At 31.0% G+C, this 19,457-nt stretch overlaps 2 protein-coding genes across 2 annotated transcripts; one reads left to right on the forward strand and one right to left on the reverse strand.

The window, feature by feature from the left end:
* The first annotated feature begins 564 nt into the window (after positions 1–564).
* Positions 565–6,854, forward strand: LOC148603432 (uncharacterized). Its single transcript, XM_088552098.1, has 6 exons — positions 565–718; positions 2,101–2,182; positions 2,948–3,489; positions 3,720–3,939; positions 5,210–5,541; positions 6,127–6,854. Exons 1-6 carry the CDS (start codon positions 599–601, stop codon positions 6,151–6,153), a joined length of 1,323 nt encoding a protein of 440 aa, XP_088408224.1. The 5' UTR covers positions 565–598; the 3' UTR covers positions 6,154–6,854.
* A 1,533-nt stretch (positions 6,855–8,387) lies between these two features.
* Positions 8,388–18,197, reverse strand: LOC148603433 (sorcin-like). The gene is made up of 10 exons (XM_088552099.1): positions 17,816–18,197; positions 17,288–17,362; positions 16,540–16,615; positions 16,128–16,152; positions 15,821–15,842; positions 14,132–14,282; positions 12,772–12,900; positions 12,105–12,175; positions 10,833–10,875; positions 8,388–9,801 (listed from the first exon to the last, which is right to left on the reverse strand). Exons 1-9 carry the CDS (start codon positions 17,966–17,968, stop codon positions 10,849–10,851), a joined length of 729 nt encoding a protein of 242 aa, XP_088408225.1. The 5' UTR covers positions 17,969–18,197; the 3' UTR covers positions 8,388–9,801; positions 10,833–10,848.
* Between the last annotated feature and the right edge of the window lie 1,260 nt (positions 18,198–19,457).

Here is a 19,457-nt window from a genome sequence, read left to right on the forward strand (position 1 = left end):
AGGACATTACAAAAAAATATAAACAAACAAACAAAAAAACAAAAGCAAATAAACTAAAGATTTCAAATGAGAAAAAGATCATTCCTAGGAATAAAAAAAATTGTGAAAATCAAATGAAGTATAAAAAAAAAATAAAAAACAAGAAAAACAAGAGAAAAAACACAAGTACTTCCTGCAAAATGTTGGTACTGAATTATCTGACTAAACATAATGAGGATTTATATGTGAATGATTAAAAGAAATACATGTATTAAATGAGCAAAAAAGCCACCTCGCTATGCTATCTTTTTTCTCTGTATAGTTAGCTGTTATGGGGAATGTTATAAAATGTATATACTTAATGTAGAAAGCTGGCAACACATAAACATATATGAAAATTCTTTTTGATGTGCAGTTGCAGGGGGAAAGGGGTCTGGGGAATGTAATTTATTTTCTGTTTCATACATTATTTGCGCGTTCCTTTTTTGTTTGTTGTATGTATTCGTTTTAGGAAATAAAATTGAGTACGTAGCGTTTTTATTTAGTAATGAAATATTTTTTGGTTCTTGGTCTTTATTATTGTTCGGAACGCTTCGGATTTCTTTAATATCTCCATGGAATGTTTACAAATGGCGGCCGAGTAACAACTCAACTGCACCCATGCAATTCATTTAGAACTGATGAAGAAATGTCATATAAATCCGGAAAGCCTAATAAGAAACAAGAGTTGGCAGAGAAGGTATATTCCAGTATGCTAGATTTGTACTGCAGACTACAATGACAGAGGTCTGAAAGCTCCTTCTACTGTTCCTTTTTATTCCCTGGCCCACACGACACACATGCTAATTATACAGAAAAGATTTATAATTGATACTTTTCAGAAAGAAAATGTATTTAGCCTCTCACAAAAATATTCTAGAAAAAGTAAAAAGTCCTTAGTAAAAGCTGTTCATCAGTGTTTTTTTTTTTTTTTTGCTTCTTAAATTTGTACATCTGGAACAAGTTTCTTTTCTTTTTTGGATTTGGCACTGGTCAATGATAAAAATTCTCCGGCGCTAAATCCTAAAGAGGGATATGATAAAACTTTGGGATTTTAAGATGAAAATAAACCTTTAAACAAGTTGAATTACAATTTTTCATTTTGTCAGAAAGATATTTTTTTCTTTAAATTTGTTAACTTATTCCTGAGTCAAGGCTTTGGTGACAACTTTTGAAGGGATCAATAACCTATGATTTATTTAGTAATCATGAAATGCCCATCTTTTCCTGATTATCAGGCAGGATGGTGCTAATCTAATCAGATGATTATATAATTTTTTTTTATCTTTGAAAATAAAACACATAATTTTGGGCAGCAAGCTGGTAAAATTTCCTTTCACAAAAATTACCTGATATAGGGTATCCAAAACAAGTTATTCTCTAAAATTTATCATTAAATCAACAGTCAAGTGTTATTAAAGTGAAGCCATCACTAGTTTTTGTGATTGGTTTTATGGATCACTGACTCAATGGAACTTGATCTATGATCCATGACAGATGGCAATTGTTGTTGCACGAATCTGTTCAGGTATTGTACCTTTTAAGAACATTCCCAAAACTGCTGTGTTGGGGAATGACTCTGGATAAAATATAATACATTTTAACATTAATTATTCTTCTCTGCCTCGCTGTTTAATAAATGCATTGTAAACTTTCATATAAAATAAAGCAAAGTTCACCAGCTTTTAGCATGATGAAGTCAAATACAATTATACCTCTGTTTCTTGTTACCTGACCAACTCATGCTTGAACCCCCCCCCCTACTGGAAATATTCCTGACATTAAATAAAACAAACAAATCTACCGACCCCAACTTTTTTCCAATTGAAGTAACTATCCAGTTTACACAACTTTTCCACAAAGGCTGGGTGGTTAATGGAATGTTTTTGAAGTTATTTTCTATGAAATTTAAAAAAAAATAAATAATTGAAATAAAATAACATCCAGACCTACTAGCCCATTTTTTGACATGTGACAGGAAACAGAGGTCTAAACTTATTTTACATAAAACACCTCAAATTGATGCAAAATATGTACCTTGGAGTTCGCTACTAATTATTGTGTCATCTTATTCGTTGATAGGTTCAAGAGATACAGAAAAGACAGCAAAACTGGTTCAAAGAGAGAGAACAGCATAAAAAGAAAGAAACATTTGTGGATTCAGGTCTGTTATTAGCAATTCATTTACAATGAACCAAAACCTGAAAGTCTTAAATGAACACATATGGTAATTTGAATTATACTTTCTCTATAGGAAACCAATAACATTCTTTGACACCCATTAAACACACTTAAAGGTACTATGAGTTATCTGCATAACCTTTTAAGGAAAAGAAAAGTTATCTTCTCGCAGTATAAAAGGAATAGATGTTTAATTATACATGTAGCTTTGAATTACAATATCCTTACCAGTAATGGGATTCTTGTATAAGTAAATTGTGCCATACCTTTTAACCCTCTCACTTTAGGGATAAGACTCCCACAAAATCAATGAAAAATTTAGAATCTTCCACATAAACGTATAAGATTTGTTGGATTTTTTTGTTAAATTTACTACATTTTCTGTGAAAAATACTTAATAATGGAAATTTTACATTAAAAAATTGTTCTTCGGTAAAAATCTCCCACATGAGACAGTGTCTGTTGGTAAATGTCAATGTGACTAGCCCAAATGTTAACAGGTATGTTTTACATGCATTTTTCACTTGTCTATATTATTTATTGAGCCCATTAGTGTATGGGTAACACAGCAAAATACTGGTAACTATATCAGAATTAACAGTTTCATAATATATGGAATTTTTTTGTTATAAAAGTAGATTTTGCATTTGTAATTGTTATATGAAAAGGAATTGTTTAAAAAAATTATAGAAATATTTGCACATAAATATCATTAATAATGCTTTTATTGATTGGAATTTTTTTTCAGTCAAGGAAACAAGTAAGTCAACAGCTGGTAGACACAGAAAAGATCCACAACCAAGCTTTAGTTCAAAGTCAGTTGCAAAACCTGTTGCAGGACAATCTAAAGATAAGTTTCATACATGGCTTGAAGCTAGAGAAAAGACAGAAAGACTAAAATTGGAAGAAGATAGAGATGAACTGTGTGAAGCTGATGTTTTACAAGTTTCAAGTTCAAGAACTCCAGGTTATGCAACTCCAGATCCTGATTGGTATCCATCAGCAGACTATCCTCTCCATAGTAACCAACATGCAAGGATTGATGGGAATGATGCAGCCAAAAGTCTCATGTCACACCAAGATTTTGATGAAATGGCAAACAAGATTGTTGCTCGTGTGAAAAATGAACTTGATATTCCAGGCAAATCTTACAACAATTCATCAGAGAGCTACTCAAAATATAGACATAGTGGTGACGGTAGAGGGAGTAATGGTACTCAGTCCAGAAAAACTCAAGATGATGATGTACAGATTTCAAGTCATTATTGTCCTGAATGTGGAACACTTATGGTAAATGTAATGTACCTGTAAGGGTTAAAGATCAAGGAAAACCTTTAAAAATTATCTTATGTAAATCAAATGTTAGATGCGAAAAAAAAGTTACAAAACCGTTTTATTACGTTTTTGTAAGAAGCATATTATGTTCAACATTATTACAGCTTTACCAAGCTGTAAAACTTAGTAATAGATGGCTTTTAACTATATGCATTTTTTTTTATAAATGTGTTATTTATTTTCAGTTATCCCCAGAATATGTGCCAATGATTCTGACACCATGTGCTCACAGTATGTGTCAGTCCTGTTGTAAGGGGAGATCACTCTGTCCTCAATGTGCTTGTACAATCCTCTCAAAGACTTGTAATATTATGTTACTTCAGATAATACAAAACCATCACAAAACTAGGGAGAGAACTTCACACCAACGTCAGCAATATTCATCGGATAATTATAAAGAGAAGGGTAATGCTTTGATAATTACCATATAAATATTTAAAAACAAAATACATATGAAAAAAAATTAACAACAATATTTTGATGTGCTACTTTTTTTCAAGTAGTGAATATGATTTTATCTAGACTTTCTAAGTATGTAGATTACAACATGCATGTATTCAAGTTTTAAAATTCTTTGAAGAAACATATTTTTATACTCCTCTGTCTATCCGAATGTTCGTCTGCCAGTCCAAACTATTTGCAGCATTTGTATGAAACTTTGTCGGATGTAATATTATCACTTGGAGATCTGCATACTGTCAGGAATTTATGTTTAAAGAAAAAAATAGAAATAACGACTGTTGGAATTAGGGCATTAATCAGCGAAACTTGGTGACATGTGTTGTCCAAAACTTCTCCCAAACAACTTGCAGGATTGTTATGAAAATATATACTATATTGGGATGTGCATATTGTCAGGAATTTATTTTGGAAAAAAAACTGTAGTTTGAACATTTTTCAGCAAAGCTTGGTCTGATGCATTGTCTGCATGTCCTTCCTAAAGACTTGCAGGATGGTAATGAAACTAATTGGTGTGTTAGATTACCATATTGGGATGTGCATATTGTCGGGAAATTATATTTGGACAAAAATTGTAGAAACGACTGTTGTTATACTAAGGCTATTTTCAGCAAAACTTGGTCTTATAAGTAGTCTGCAACTCCTCCTCAACAAATTGCAGGATTTTTATGAAACTTAATAGGGTTTTACATTAATATGTATACTTATAAGACCAAGTTTTGCTGAAAATAGCCTTAGTATAACAACAGTCAACAAAAATGGTCGGGTATGTGTCTGTAAGTGAAGATATACGATTTTTATATTACATTTAATTTTCAATACTACTTAAATGAAGGATTTTATTTGAATGAATAATAAATTAGTGAACAATAACAACATTTAAAAGGTAAAGGGGAACTACATGTAAATACAAATAAAATACAACTAAAACATATAAAAATAAACTATAGAGAGAAGTTCACACGAAAAACTTAGGCATCCTTTTCTGTGTTTTTTTATGTTTTGTTTGAATGTAGTTTCCTTAAAATCACCTTTTAAATGTGGCTATTGCCAACTTTAATATTTATTATTTGTGATATGCTTAATCAAACCACTTCACCACCTGTATTATTCCTTTTTTATTGGATGGCACAAAAGCAAATTTACATTCTCCTGCATAAAATTACTCTGAAGTTTTGTACATGTTATTCATTTTAATCCTTCTTTCTTACAATAGCCAAAACAAAGCAGCAGTATTATGAAGAATATGAGAATCTTCAAACCAGACAAGAGGTGCTAAAAATTGAATCGAAGGAGATACATGGTCACATGTCTAAACTAGCCAATAAGGTTGATCAACAGAAACAGCAAATCTATGGCATTGAAAGAGAGGAGAAAAAGGTTAGGGATAAAATACAAAGTTTGAAAGAAAAGCTAGTTGAATTAGAGACACACAAGAAAAGTTATGACAGAGAAATTGATGAGATTGAAATTGAGAGAACAAGAGAGAAAAACAAGCTCAATATGGTGCAGGATACATTGTCTTCTATAGAAATACAAATGGAAAAGGTAATAATGTTGTTTTAATCTGTAACTGTATTTACTGCTTATAATCATTAGCATTTAAAACCATTTGAATCAATGCCAAAGTACATTGAATTTGTACATCACAAAAATATGCTGTAAATGTAGAAATTTTTGGCTGGGGCTAATTTTTGTTATGCTTGCTATCATGAAATATCTGCCAAAATAAATATAATCCCAGTGCAAAAATTTCCTTATCTAACTTCTTAAAGGCATCTGGACTTTTGACTTTGAAATTTACACCCATATCATGGCCACATGAAATACTTCACACAGTCATTCATGCAAAAAACTTCCCACCATAATTTCCACATTTACAATTAATAGTTCGTACATTACAAAAATATTTATAAATATATAATAACCACCATTTCGGTTGAAATGCCAGCACCAAGTCAGGACTAGTGCGGTACCAGCTGCTCTGGAGGTGTAATATCTATTTGACTTGATTATGAATCAGATTAGTGTTCAGTAATTTTGTTGTTACCCTTATTGTATATTTGCATGCATGTTTTATTAATTTAATGTAGACTATCTCTTTGAAATAATATGATAATGGTTTTTTTACAGTTACAAATACTTTTAGAAGAAAGATGATGGTAGGCTGAAAATTAAACAAGTGGAAAGACTATATATGTATTAAAGGCAGCTAGAAATTTGTTGTAAAAATGAAAAAGAAATATATTTTACTATTTTGTTCTAACTATACAAAGTGTGTACATGGAGTACCAAATGAACCACATACTATGAACCTTATACAGACCCAAAATGAAAAAAAATGTGCCCATAGGACCTATTCCTTGATCAAATTCAACCACTATGACAATTTTCAAATCTATGAAAGGGCTAATACAGTAACAGAAATTTTTACATGTTTTCTGTGTACTCAGTTAATAAAATTGTTATTGAATATGTTATTACTTATTGACCCTGTTAGTGGTATACATTTGACCTCAATGGCTGTATTGTCCATGGGTAAAATCCATGGTCTAATGCATTCACCTTTGCCAATATGACTACTCAAAACCTTTAATAGGACCTGTATGAAATTTCATATTTGTATAACATAGTAAAGCTGTTACAAATGTTCATTATATGGAGCATCCCAAGAGGGGGCGGGGGGTAATGATAGACATTCAGTCAAACTGGAATAGGTATCAGACAGGAAAACAGAAATGGGTCAGGGAAGTGAATTCAAAGTGAAAGTAGCCTTAAAATTAAAATGCACAATTCAAAAACAAAGTAAAAATAAAGAAGAGTTATTTATAGTGTCTAGATCCAGTTCGCTGAATTTTTTTTTTTTTAAAACGGACAACCATTTACCTACCCTTTCTCGCCCCTTTCAGCTAGCATCCCTTTTTTCAATGATTTTATAAATGTAAGATAAATGATACAAATGTGATGCTTAGTTTGTAGGCTGTGTCTAACTCATTATGTACACATGTACTAAGTTAATTTTTATGGTGCTATTTTTGTAGTTATGTTGTGGTAGAAACCTTTTGGAATTCTCTATCTTAGTTCAAGTTAGTTCATATGTTAATGTGTGTAATTATTATTGTTATTTTTATTATTTCCAGCAAAATCTGATTCAACATTTTGCAGTATCTAGAAACATTCCATGTAAGGTAATGCAATGATTTCATAAAGCAAGTTTTAGTTTTGAGGTCACAACAAAACATTCTAAGCTAATTTAGATAAGAAAACAGCATGGTTAAATTGATTGAAGATTTATCTTCTTCTCTGACACTACTGGACCAATAAGATACAAACAGGGTATGAATGCTCCTTAGGGTATTTTTTTTGCAATTACCTTCTAAACGTTAAGCTAAGCTGAATTAAAGTGTTCAGCATGATGAGATCTCTGTGGTCAAATTTTCATGTAAATCTATTTAGCCATGTTGGAGTTATTGCCCTTTTTAACGTAATTGAAAATGTTATTACTTTTAAAAATCTACTTGGAAACAACTGGACAGACTGCAATGAAAGTTGATTTGATTGTTCTTTACATATGAGTGTTAGGAACTTTTATCAAAGAAAAAACATTGCTGCTTTTACAAAAAAATAGAATGTAGCTTGTCTTGATAGGCGAGTGATTCAGGCTCTTTATAGCCTCTAAATTTATATGCCTTTTAGAGTGTTATGTCTGTGTGAATGATTGTGTATTGTTTGAAGTTTCATCTTGTAGAGTAAGTTATTAATCAATGCAAGTGAAATTTAAGATGAAAGAACATCTGTTATACAACAATATTTACTCTTACCTTGTATATGTTTTGTCATGAAATAATGATTAATAAATATGCTAGTTGAAAATTTGTAATCTGTTTTATTTTGCCATTTGTAACTCCACAAAATTAATTTCTAGCTTTTTTAACTCTGTTTCAGGTAGTGAAACACTGAACATACAAAATTACTGTACCATAAACCATATGTAATGGAATTAAATTTTTCATAAAATAACCTATTTTTTTTTACATAAAATGAAATTGTCCACTTAGATGTTACAACAGACTCCATCACAAACTGGGAGCATGGTTAGGTAATCACTCTTTGCTTTTAATTATGATATGACAACCTTAAAAGGCTTTAACCACTGTTAATGTTTCATTGCCATATGAGAAGCACATGCTGTGGCTTGGGGTAAAATAATAGTTAACCACCACTAAGTTAAAATGACAATTAACTAGAGTTTTTATACTTTGTTTCTGAATTGAACTGTAACATTTATATTTCAGGATTTACAAGGTTCAGCATTACTAATTAGGAAATTTGAACTTAAAAACAAATCCAAGTGTTTTAATGCAGTTAAAGCAAAGAGAAGCTAAACACAATAATTACATTTGTCTCATGTATTTTATGAATAAAATATCAACAAGATTACATTTCTAATCAGGTATTAGGTGTAGTAGAACATTATAAATAAAAAAAAACAAACAGAAAGAGACACACATTAATCATTTCAATCACAAACCTGCTATGAATATATGTATTACGTCAGTGGCAGATCCAGGTGGAGGGGCAGGGGGTTGGCACCCCTTTTTCTTGGAAAATATGTCATTCTAATGTTTAAAATTAACAAAGCACCCCTCTTTACTGCGGAATCCGGCTAGCACCCCTCCTTTTTAAAGTGTCTGGATCCACCCCTGATTACATAGTATACTGTAAATTCACAATTTTGTTAATGCAAAATCGTGCACAGTCTTAACTATTTTGACTTGCAGTTAACTTGTACCAATTAACAGATACAAATGCATATAAATTGTGCAGACAGATTTTTCTAATAAAAAAGAAATTCAAATTGCACTTATTTCTAAAGTATAAAGTTACAAATAGTAATGCTGTCCAGTCACATGTAATATATAAATTCAAATTTTACTGTCTTATTTGGCATCAGTATATGTAATGGAAGTTTATACTATTAACAATATTATGGCTGAGCTTTTCTGTCGTAACTGGTGTTTTGAGAATGAAAAGGCATTGCAAACTTTAACAATCTCGAGTGAAGGGAAGTAACTCTAGCTTGGGACAATCTCAAAGTATCTAGTTTAAACTGAAAAAAAATATGTACATTTGCAAGATGGGTTTATGCTGATATCTTTTTTTAAAGTGCCACTTGTAGAAAAGAATAATTCCATGGAATGTTACATATTAAGGGAACAAGATGAGAAAAATTTTATCAATGTCCTGCACACTGAGATTCTCTGATAGTGAAGGGAAAAAGAGATGAACATGAAAAAAAGAATAAATAACACAAAGTGAACTGATTTTGGAATTTACAAAAAAATGTTGAGTATTCAAATGTCATAAAAATGTAATAACCACTTATGAACATTAAGTAAATTACATAAAATTTCTAATTTAAATTTTAAGAAAAAGTTTTGGACTTAACAATCCATGCATCTAATACCAAGTATTTGATTTATTTCATATCTTATTAATCCTGCTACCAAGGGTGTGAAAAATTTCACAAGGCAATGACCATAACTCCTTAAAACCTCTGAAGTTTTTTCAGTATACTTTACTTATTTACATACTGAGGCAGTCTACTTTGAAATAGCTACTTTATCAAGCCGCACAAGAGATTGGCTAATGGAATGGTAAAGATTGTGTGGAAGTAAGAACATAATATGAACAGAATAATAAAAACAATTAGTGCAGATATACATATCATTCATGTATAAACAATGTCACATCAGAATGGAAATTTCACTGGTCGAAAGGTACTCAACTTCTTGTAGAACTTTTCATCTGAAAGAAGAAAGAACATAATGTGAATTAGGCACAGCCTACAACCGAGCATCGTAATTCATATATTTTTTATGTTTTTTAAGGGAAAAAAAGGGACGTTAGCTGAAAGGGGAGAGATAGGATAGGTAAAACGGTTGTCCATTTAATAAAAAAATTATTAAGCATACATGTACTGGATTAAGATGAATATTTCATTTTTTCTTTATTTGTGAACTGCACATTTCAATTTCAAATCCATTTAAAGGCTACTATCACTTTGAATTCACCTCCCTGACCCATTTCTGCAGACCTATCTGACACCTTTTCCAATTGACTGGACATATATCATTAGCAATGCTCAGAAATATGTATTTGATGAAATGATGTCTTAAACAAGTAACAAAATGTGTAAGTACAAGTCCATATAAAATTCAGACATTGGCTATGGTAAAGTGATTCATGGTGTAGAAAAACCCACAGAACAAATGGTGCTTTTTTACTCTACTTATGCTATATTTTTATGTGACTATAGTCACTTCTGTATTTATATCTGTACTTTTGAGAAAACTACACTTCAATCTCCAACAAAAATCAACCAAATCAAGAACGATAACTCTTGCAAAGTGCTAATTCCATGTACAAACCATATAAATTTTATCTCAAAAGTGCAACACCCAAATAAAAAACTGAGACTGCTTATGTGGTCTATAGCTGTTTCTGAACATGAAATAAAAGTTAATTTGGTGGGTTTTTGACATGCATGAATCACCTCCTGTCCAATTTTTAGAAGGACTGATACTTAAAAAGCTGAATATGGTAGTTGTAAGAATCAGGTAATTTTAATTGATACAATGTCAAAAGGTCATATATATATTAGTTTTCAATATTAGTACGATAATTGACATATTATTGATGGAAAAGACAAAGATTTTTCCCATTATCCTAACATCTAAAAATGAAAAGGAAATTTAAAACTGTTAGGAAATTGATACAGCTGACCAGAAAACTGATTGTATTAATCATTGTTCATGGATCATGTATATTAAGTTTACCTTTGTTGTTTTCTTCTTATAAACACATAACAGTAGTGAGAAACTGAGAAAAAAAATTAAAAAAACACACACATTAAATACTATTGTATAAAGGTACTGTTCATAAACATGATAAATATAAGAAAATGTCTATTTTAAATATTCTTTACAATTACCTTTTTCCCCAATGTAAAACAACACAAATAAACTAAGCAACAGTAAAAAATTAAAACTGAAGTACATATTTGAATCTTTAAAAACTTTCTAAATGGTCAGCTCTGGAAAATCAAGAACAGGTAGAAAAATCCACCAATATGATAGAGGCATAGTTTTAAACCATTTAAGCGGATCATCTGCCTTTTCATACACATCTACATAGGATGGATAGCCTTCCTGTAAAAGTTCATCAAAATCCAATGAGCATTTTAAAAGTTGTGTCAACCAGGACCTTTTAGTTTTTGCAGTTATAAAGAGGACAATAATCATATTCTTCCATGTACATCTTCATAAGACGCCAAAGCTTCTTATCATTTTTTTCTAAATTTGTTCTGATGTTAATGGAGAGTTAAGCTTACAAAATAAGTGGACAGACAGGGACAAAACCTATAAAAGAATTGTTTCCCTTTGAATTCTCCCAACAATAATAATATTCCTTCATGCACATCTACATACAGTACCTGATCCGATCTGTGCAACAAAAATTGCGATCGGTCATCGATCACCAATCAGTCTGCGGTCAGTCATTGATCCATTAAACCGATCCATTTAACTGGTGATTGCATCACGTGACCACAGAGCAGTTAATGTATTTTACGCTTTTCGTTGTTTTCTTTGTCAAGTTTACACATAATAAAATAGATCAATGCATACTTTTATTTTACATTTCTTTTATCTAAAACAGACCTTACGTCATTTTGCATAATAAAACTGCGATCAGATCGGTCCCCTGTCAGTGGTCATCGATCGGTCAGCGACCAATCAGTCAACTGTTGTCGATTCGTCAAATCGTTGCGCGGATCAGTTCAAGGACTGTATAATGCCTAACCTTTGCAAGAAATTTCTTTAAAATCCCTTAAGAGGTTTAGGAGGAGTTGTGCTGCAAGAAAATAGAACAGACAGACAGACATGTTAATTCTCATATAACCCCAAAACTTGAGAGGTATATGAAAAAGTTGTCCCTGTATCCATCTTTATTTTCAAGGGTAAAATGCTACAATTTTATTTTTTTTCTATCATGTACACATAATATACTGTACTTGACTGCATTGAGAAGTCCATGCAGTTTTTACTTACATCATCATATTGGAATGTGCAGGTCCCAGTATCACCACCATGCTGCATTTGATCCCGTTTCCTGAAACTATCTGCAAGAGAAAAGAAGATCCTTTCTTTACACTAATTATACCCATTTAATCTGGAGGTACTGTTTTAATACACCTTTATCATATTTCTTTAGTAAGTAGTTGTTTCTTTTCATTTGAAATTAAGATAACAGCCCCAATGAATTTAGTATGAGAAGAATGACGAAATTACATATTTGAATACATATTAAAACAAAACATCCCCCTTTTATAAAGGACAAAGACTGTTGAGCTTGAAACCCTTAAGGAATGTTGTATTTTTCCAGTCTATGAAGAAATAACCTTAATCACATGGTCCACTCTCAATAACCGGTTACCAAAGTAGCAGATTATTTTCAAGTGTGCACCAGGAGCACTGAGGTTATTTCAAAAATATAAAAGTCATTCCTTATCATTTAAGTTTAGTATCGAAATGTAACATGTAAATCTTCTAAAAAGGTTGATGACGTCACAGTCAAAAAAACAAACTTTGGTCTAAGAGATAATGGACAAATTTTTTTATCAAATCAGGAAGGGTGTTACTTCTAAAATTCAATTATATGCGAACAATTTCAATGAAGAAAATAATAAAACTTCAATATATCTCTCTGATTACTGACCTGTGTATGCTCTTAGTCTGACACTAACTGAGACAAAATCATCAAAGGCTAATACACAATTCTGAGGGGGAATAACTCTGGAGTATCTCTTTAACAAAGTCTGGAGTACTTGAGGCTGGATACGATATTCTGAATTGCAATAAATTTGGTACATCAGGAAATGTGCATGCATTTGAATAATTTAGTAATAAAGTAATAATATTATAATACTACAATTTCTATGGATAAACTAATGCTATATTATTCAATTGTAGAATTAAACTATACAATTCAACACATACATATAAATCAACCAATTCAGATCTGATAAGTTTAATGTGTTAGAATGTTAGTTGTACTGCCAAAAGGAAAAGGGAGGATAAAAAGGTCTTATTGGCCTAAAATTCAACTGAAAATTAATCAAAAATAATAATTCAATTTTGAATTTGGGAATGAAGATTTGAATCCATAATAAATGAGAAAACATAAAGACTGATAATTCTTGCATTGAAAGGACAGAAAAATGGCTTGAAGTTTACCAATATTCAGATATTCTGAAAAATTTAATACTCTTTGGTCAATTTCTGATCATATTTTTGGCAAGGAAATGGTGTCCACACCAAAGAAACAACTTCATATTTAGTGAATACATTCATTATTACAAATTATCATATTTGAAAATATGAAGTTGTTTTTTGGTTGTGGACATAGTTTTCTGAAAAAAAAGAAAAATCAAGCTTTACAATTCTCAGCAATTTTTACTTAATGATGTATAATTAGGGCACCATTATAATGTCATTACAATGAAAAAATGTCACTGTGTCAAATTATCATTTTTCCTTATATTTATATACATGTACTTTACTATGTTATGAACAACTTTTATGTTGTAAAACAAGGATATTTTTTGGCAATATTCATACCTTTATGCCCCTACACCTAGACAGTTAGTAATGCTATTCATAAAATTATTAAACAGTGACATTTTTTGGTATCACACTTAAAATAATTTACAAGACAAAAACATTCCTTTTGTAATATTATAATACAAAACATCTAAATATTTTTTTTCTTGCAGAAATCTAATACATCAATGCTCATATAAAAATACTTTTTTGTACTGTAAATTTACTCGTTCTTGTAAGGGATTTATTTCTAGCTATTTTCGTGGAAAAGATGAAACTGTGAAAATAAATCACAGCAAATAAGTCTACTCCAAATAATATACATCTTGAAAAAGTGTTATACAATGTATGTGAAATTTAACAGTAGCTATTGAATTGAATCGTGAAACGTAATTGGTTTTGCAGTAGAGATCAGATTGCAGGGTCAGAGGAAATTCAGAGAAATTGATGAATAGAAATTGAAACACAATACTTACGAAACAGATTGGTGACAATATTGATAAGTTCATTGGCATCAATAAAGCCTGTACCATTTGTATCATACTGCCTAAAGACATTGAACCATTGTACTAAGCATTGCTGAAGTTCCTGAAACTCATCACGCTGCATAAACCCATCATTTGATCTCTAGCATATGGTTAAGGGTTTCAATATGAATGTTTGCTTTCACTGCAGACTTTGTGAAAACTTTTTGGTCTGTTGCTCATATCTGATAAATTTCAGATCAACATATATCTTGACAAAAGGGTTAATTTTAAAAAAATTCCTGAAATGGTTTATATATCTGTAATACTTGTTAGTACAAATGAATGTTTCTCAATCCTGTACATGACTGATAACTGACAAGTTGTCAAGTTTCAAAAACTCTAATTGTTTGTTTTTTTTTATTAGAAATTACCTGCTTCATGAGAAAACCTAAAAATTACATAAAAGCAGATCCAAGATTACCAAACAAAGGGGGGAGGGCTGCAAAGATTTCCATTTTTTTCTATATAATCAACCAAACTATTTTAACAAAAGCTTCCTCCTTGGATCAGCTTATGAAAATCACTCTATCACTTTATCATTCATGAAAATACTGAGTGAACACAGACTAATTATCATTCAAAAGTATCATAACAAAAACAAAATCTAAGTAAAGACACAACATTTTTAACATAACAAATGCATGCCCATTCACACCATTATCAACATCTCAGAAGAAACAGTAAACTCTGTTTTTCTTAGTCAGTGTTTTAGTAATTCTCAGTTTCCCCTTGATATTGCCTCTTGTTATATAGACTTGTCTTTTTTTACTATTCCTTTTGACTATTGTCTGGAATTTTTTGCCTATTAGCTAGGAATTTTTTTTATTATCTGTACCCTTTACTTACAGAGATTTTCATGTAAGGGTAATATAAGGACTCTTTTCTGAAGTAATAAATTGTGCCAAAAATATAAAAATAATCAAGAGACCCAACAATATAAAGAAAAAATTAAAAACCAAATAAAGTTTGCAATATATACAAAAGAATATTAATTGTGCTATGCACAGTATTTTGTTCATACCAAAAAAGACCTTAAAAAGTTTCTGGTAACCCAACCAAAGTCTTTATCCCTGCAGAACCTTATTTTAGCCAATTTAGGTTCTGCTATAAAAAAAACAACAAATTTGTCTATGTACACAACTCCAAAAAACTCCAAAAAACAAAGCTTCCAAAATCTTTAAAAAAAACAAAAAAACAGAAAAACTCTCAAATCAAAAATACACCTATTAGCTATGCCTCAGTCGAATATGACCTTCTTAACCTCAATAAATTATGGAACACAAAGTTCCACACTTTTTCGTGCTAGGTATACCCACACTCATACAGGATGTTGATATTAGACAGCAAACAAAAATCACTTTAAATATATGCCCAAAGTATATAAATCCATCCAATGGAAGCTGTTTTTTTTTGTGATGAGAATTTTCTCTATCACATCATAAAGTGAAAACTGGCAGTCCCACAAAAGCCACACACCAAATTTCAAATTAATCCATCGACTGAGCAGAGAGATAATTGTGATGTAAAAATTTGGACAGATTAATGAACGGATGGACAGAGTGATTTCAATGAACCACCTATTTTTTGAGTGAGGGAATAATATACTTCAAGTATCATATATCCTGTAACAAAGGATACATCTAACATAGCTATCATGATGCTGAAAAACATAATATTATTAATTTACAATGAATTTTCTTACTGGAATGTTAAATCAAATAAAATAACTTGAAAAAGTTAATAGAAAAATTACTAAATTTGCAGGATACAAAAAAGAGGAAATTCTGACTTCAAATTTGCAAAACCTCCAGCAATTTTGAAGTACTGTAAATATTTTTGTTATGATGAAATTAACAAAAGTAGAAAATGACATATCAATGGGAGTTAACTCTATTGCATAAAACAAGAAATGAATTATGTACATCAAAAGGGAATAAACACTTACCTGCATAACTCTCTACTCCAGTTTACTGAAGAAAAAGAGAAGAAATGTTCAATATTTCACTTGACAGCATCAAAGAAAAAAAACCACTCAGTTCAGAACTTTGCTTTAGCATAGAAACTAATACTCTTAAGAATAATTTGAGACTGCAACATGAATAATCCACACACTTTTGTAAATGAGACTAAATGTAATATTGAACAATAAACAATGTGGAAACTTAATAATAAAATCAATTGTAAATTAATAAATGTTCGTGGCCATTTGAGTTCATTTGACGCATTTAAAGTTTGACCAATGTTTATTCATGTATGTAATATTGTTACACACAAAAAAAAAAGAGATTCACCAAAGATTTGAACCCTTTCGATTTTAAGAAATATCAAAATATTGGATACAGTGCTTTAATACTTACTTCGAAAATAGTTCCTGATAGTATGACAGTTATTCATAATATTACACAAATCTTCTGATTGAATGGCTTGTCTTTGCTGTAATAAAGGAAATATAACAAATTTCAAAGATTGTAAAATTTTAATTTATGGGTAAGTGAAAAAGTGTCATGCATGATTTAAATTTACAAGACAAAAAACAAGCTCTGAGCCATGCATAAACATTTGGGGTTCAAATTAGTGGTGGTGTGAGGTCTGAGGCCCTCAAGTTCAGACCACTGATTTGAAACTTAGAAAAGTCCACGACTTTCCACTCTTGAAAGTAAATTTAGATCCCTGAAAATATAATTATGAATTAAAAGAAATACAATATAATAATGCTAGGAAACTATAATATATACTTAATTAAAAAAAAATAATAAAATAAAACTGGTGCACATTATAGTGACAGTGGACCCCATCTCCTTCTGTTTCTAATTCGGGACTCTTATATTGATTTACATGAAAAGCATTTAAAATGCTAAAACATTATAATGGGATAATTTTTCTTCAATATCAAATCTAATTAAATTTCAAAATTCCCCAAAAGCATTCTTGAGTAAAAACACAAAATATTATAGGTATAAATAGAAAAACAAAATGTTTGTATGTACATATATAAACATATACATTCAAAAAATGTAGACAATACAAATGGTAAACTTGACTAAAACTTGGTACATTAATCTTATTGAAGCTATTATGTGTACCTTAACAATACAAAGTACTTACAGCATTAACTGGATTCTTCATCATTTCTTGAGTAAAAACATGAAACAGTTCATCCGGACTTCCAAACTGGAAAGCCTATTAATGAACAAAATAATTTTCAGACAGTAAGATTAAAGAAAATTATAATGGAGCAGTAACATATAAAATGATCTTTTTAGCATAAACCTAAAAAATGGAAGCATGAAGTGTAAATTTACACTAATCTAAAAGGGCAATTTATGACCCCTGGTGCAATGTTTGGCACTATTTTTCTACAATCAGGCAACTGAGATAAACACACACTGCTATTGATGCATGGAATTGAAATCTAACTAAAGCTACAATGTATTTGTTACATGCAAGTTTGAAATGGAAATTACCTGCCAAGCAAAGTAAAGGTCAATTTAAGACCCTTGGCACTCCGATTGGCAATATTATTCTACAATATGGCAACTGAGCATCAACACATGCTGCTACTGATGCATGGAATTTAAATCTAACTATTAGATGGAGCATCTGTTACAAGCAAGTTTGAAATTGGAATTATACCTGCCAAGCATTACAGCTGAAGACATTCTGTTGGAAATATCCACCATAGCCTCCGTAACACTGACTTGGTTGTTGATATTGTTGATACTGTTGTTGGTAGTACCCTCCTCCTCCACCAGGAGGTGGTGCGATTCCGGTCTGATAGTAAGCCATAGCTAATGATAATGTGTGTGCAGTCGGTTACCGGATTTTCTCTGTGATTTGCAATTACGCAAATCGATATTGGTGTCGAAATATAAAACGGTAAATAATATAATAGACGTGACGTCAGACTGAATGGAATTATTTGAACAAAGGGGTTAAATCCTGCAGTTTTGAATGTTGCCAAGGAAGCCCCGCACTTGTTTATCTAGAGTAATCTCCCACTAAAAAGGGGGAGATAATAATTTACCCGCCAATTTTCAATATTTACGATTAAAAATTAGTGTGCGATATAGTTATATATGAGCTTTTTTTATTCCTGTCACAACAATTTTCATATCAAAATTCATTTAATTAAATTGGCACTTGAATATAGTTAAATTGGGTATGTGCTTCTGTAGTAATTGGTATTTACACAGTTGAAATTAAAAAAAAAAAATGACAAAAATATTGTGATCTTGAACCTTATGAAATTCATGATAAGTATCATATAAATTGAAAACATGCAAATAGTGTCGTCTTCTGTACACGCAACAACAAATGACTTTCTGTCTTTGAATTTACAGGATTTTGAATTTCCAGCGAAATCCCGTGGTACCTAGCTCTGGACGTCAGAGCAATCTCGGACTACTTTTTCTCGTGTGCGTGAAATTAACGTAATATGAAATCAAATTAAAATAAAAATAAACGTGCAAGTAAACTCTGAGCAGGTATAATAAATCATAAACACAGTTACATGCAAAAATACATTTGTAAATGCAAAAGCAAGTGTTGACATTGAAAAAAAAGAAAACTGTAGAAAAAAGTGTATGAGATTATAAGAGACAGCTCTAACCTGAAAAAAAAAATGTTATTGTTTAAGGCATTACAAAATAAACTGATAAACTACCATCGGTCAGAAAGGAGGTCGACATAGAATTTAATTATAAATAATTACTTTGTAGATTTCATTGGAGATGCCAATAAAGTGTATGATAGCACATAATAGGTGAAACAAATTATAAACGTCAAATTAAAACCACTGTATAAATATGATGCCGAATTGTTGTAAGCTAGAGGGGTATTATAGAAAAGTTGAATGACGCCCTGGCCAGTGGCTACAAGCTAGATTATGGACCGATTTGTTCCTATATAGGCTAAAAACCACTAATTCCACTTCCCATAGGCTTCTATGCTAATTTCACAATATTCAATGGCTTCTCTGGACTTTACCTTAACTTTAACCTGCAGATGACTATATATCAGCATGATTCTACATATGTCAGCTCACAATCCTCAGAATGGCATGTGGGGTTAGCAGACTTGCAGTGCAGTACTGGTCACCGGAAGTGAAGGGTCTATAAATAGCATGGGAAATCCCAGTGTTTTCACAAGATAGGGGTATATTTAAAAATCATTATGGAGATTAGGCTTCACATCACAAGAAGCAAAATGCACCTATAAAATGTACAGAAATGTTTTTCCTTTCAGAAACTCTTTAAATTTTTAAAATAAGATGAGA

Source organism: Perna viridis, chromosome 11, assembly GCF_037379345.1.
Source record: "Perna viridis isolate PV_CMFRI_1.1 ecotype Kerala chromosome 11, ASM3737934v1, whole genome shotgun sequence".
Taxonomy (NCBI): domain Eukaryota; kingdom Metazoa; phylum Mollusca; class Bivalvia; order Mytilida; family Mytilidae; genus Perna; species Perna viridis.

What these genes read in the sequence shown, in the direction of transcription:
- LOC148603433 (XM_088552099.1), bottom strand. Translation starts at nt 17,968, where the DNA reads ATGGCTTACTATCAGACCGGAATCGCACCACCTCCTGGTGGAGGAGGA. An exon ending in TATCAGGAACTATTTTCGAA is followed by an intron (nt 16,153 to 16,539) that starts GTAAGTATTAAA and finishes CTTTTTCTTCAG; the next exon opens with TAAACTGGAGTAGAGAGTTA. An exon ending in TGGAGTAGAGAGTTATGCAG is followed by an intron (nt 15,843 to 16,127) that starts GTAAGTGTTTAT and finishes TATGTTTTTCAG; the next exon opens with CATCATGATAGCTATGTTAG.
- LOC148603432 (XM_088552098.1), top strand. Translation starts at nt 599, where the DNA reads ATGTTTACAAATGGCGGCCGAGTAACAACTCAACTGCACCCATGCAAT. An exon ending in AGAAACATTTGTGGATTCAG is followed by an intron (nt 2,183 to 2,947) that starts GTCTGTTATTAG and finishes ATTTTTTTTCAG; the next exon opens with TCAAGGAAACAAGTAAGTCA. An exon ending in TAGAAATACAAATGGAAAAG is followed by an intron (nt 5,542 to 6,126) that starts GTAATAATGTTG and finishes GTTTTTTTACAG; the next exon opens with TTACAAATACTTTTAGAAGA.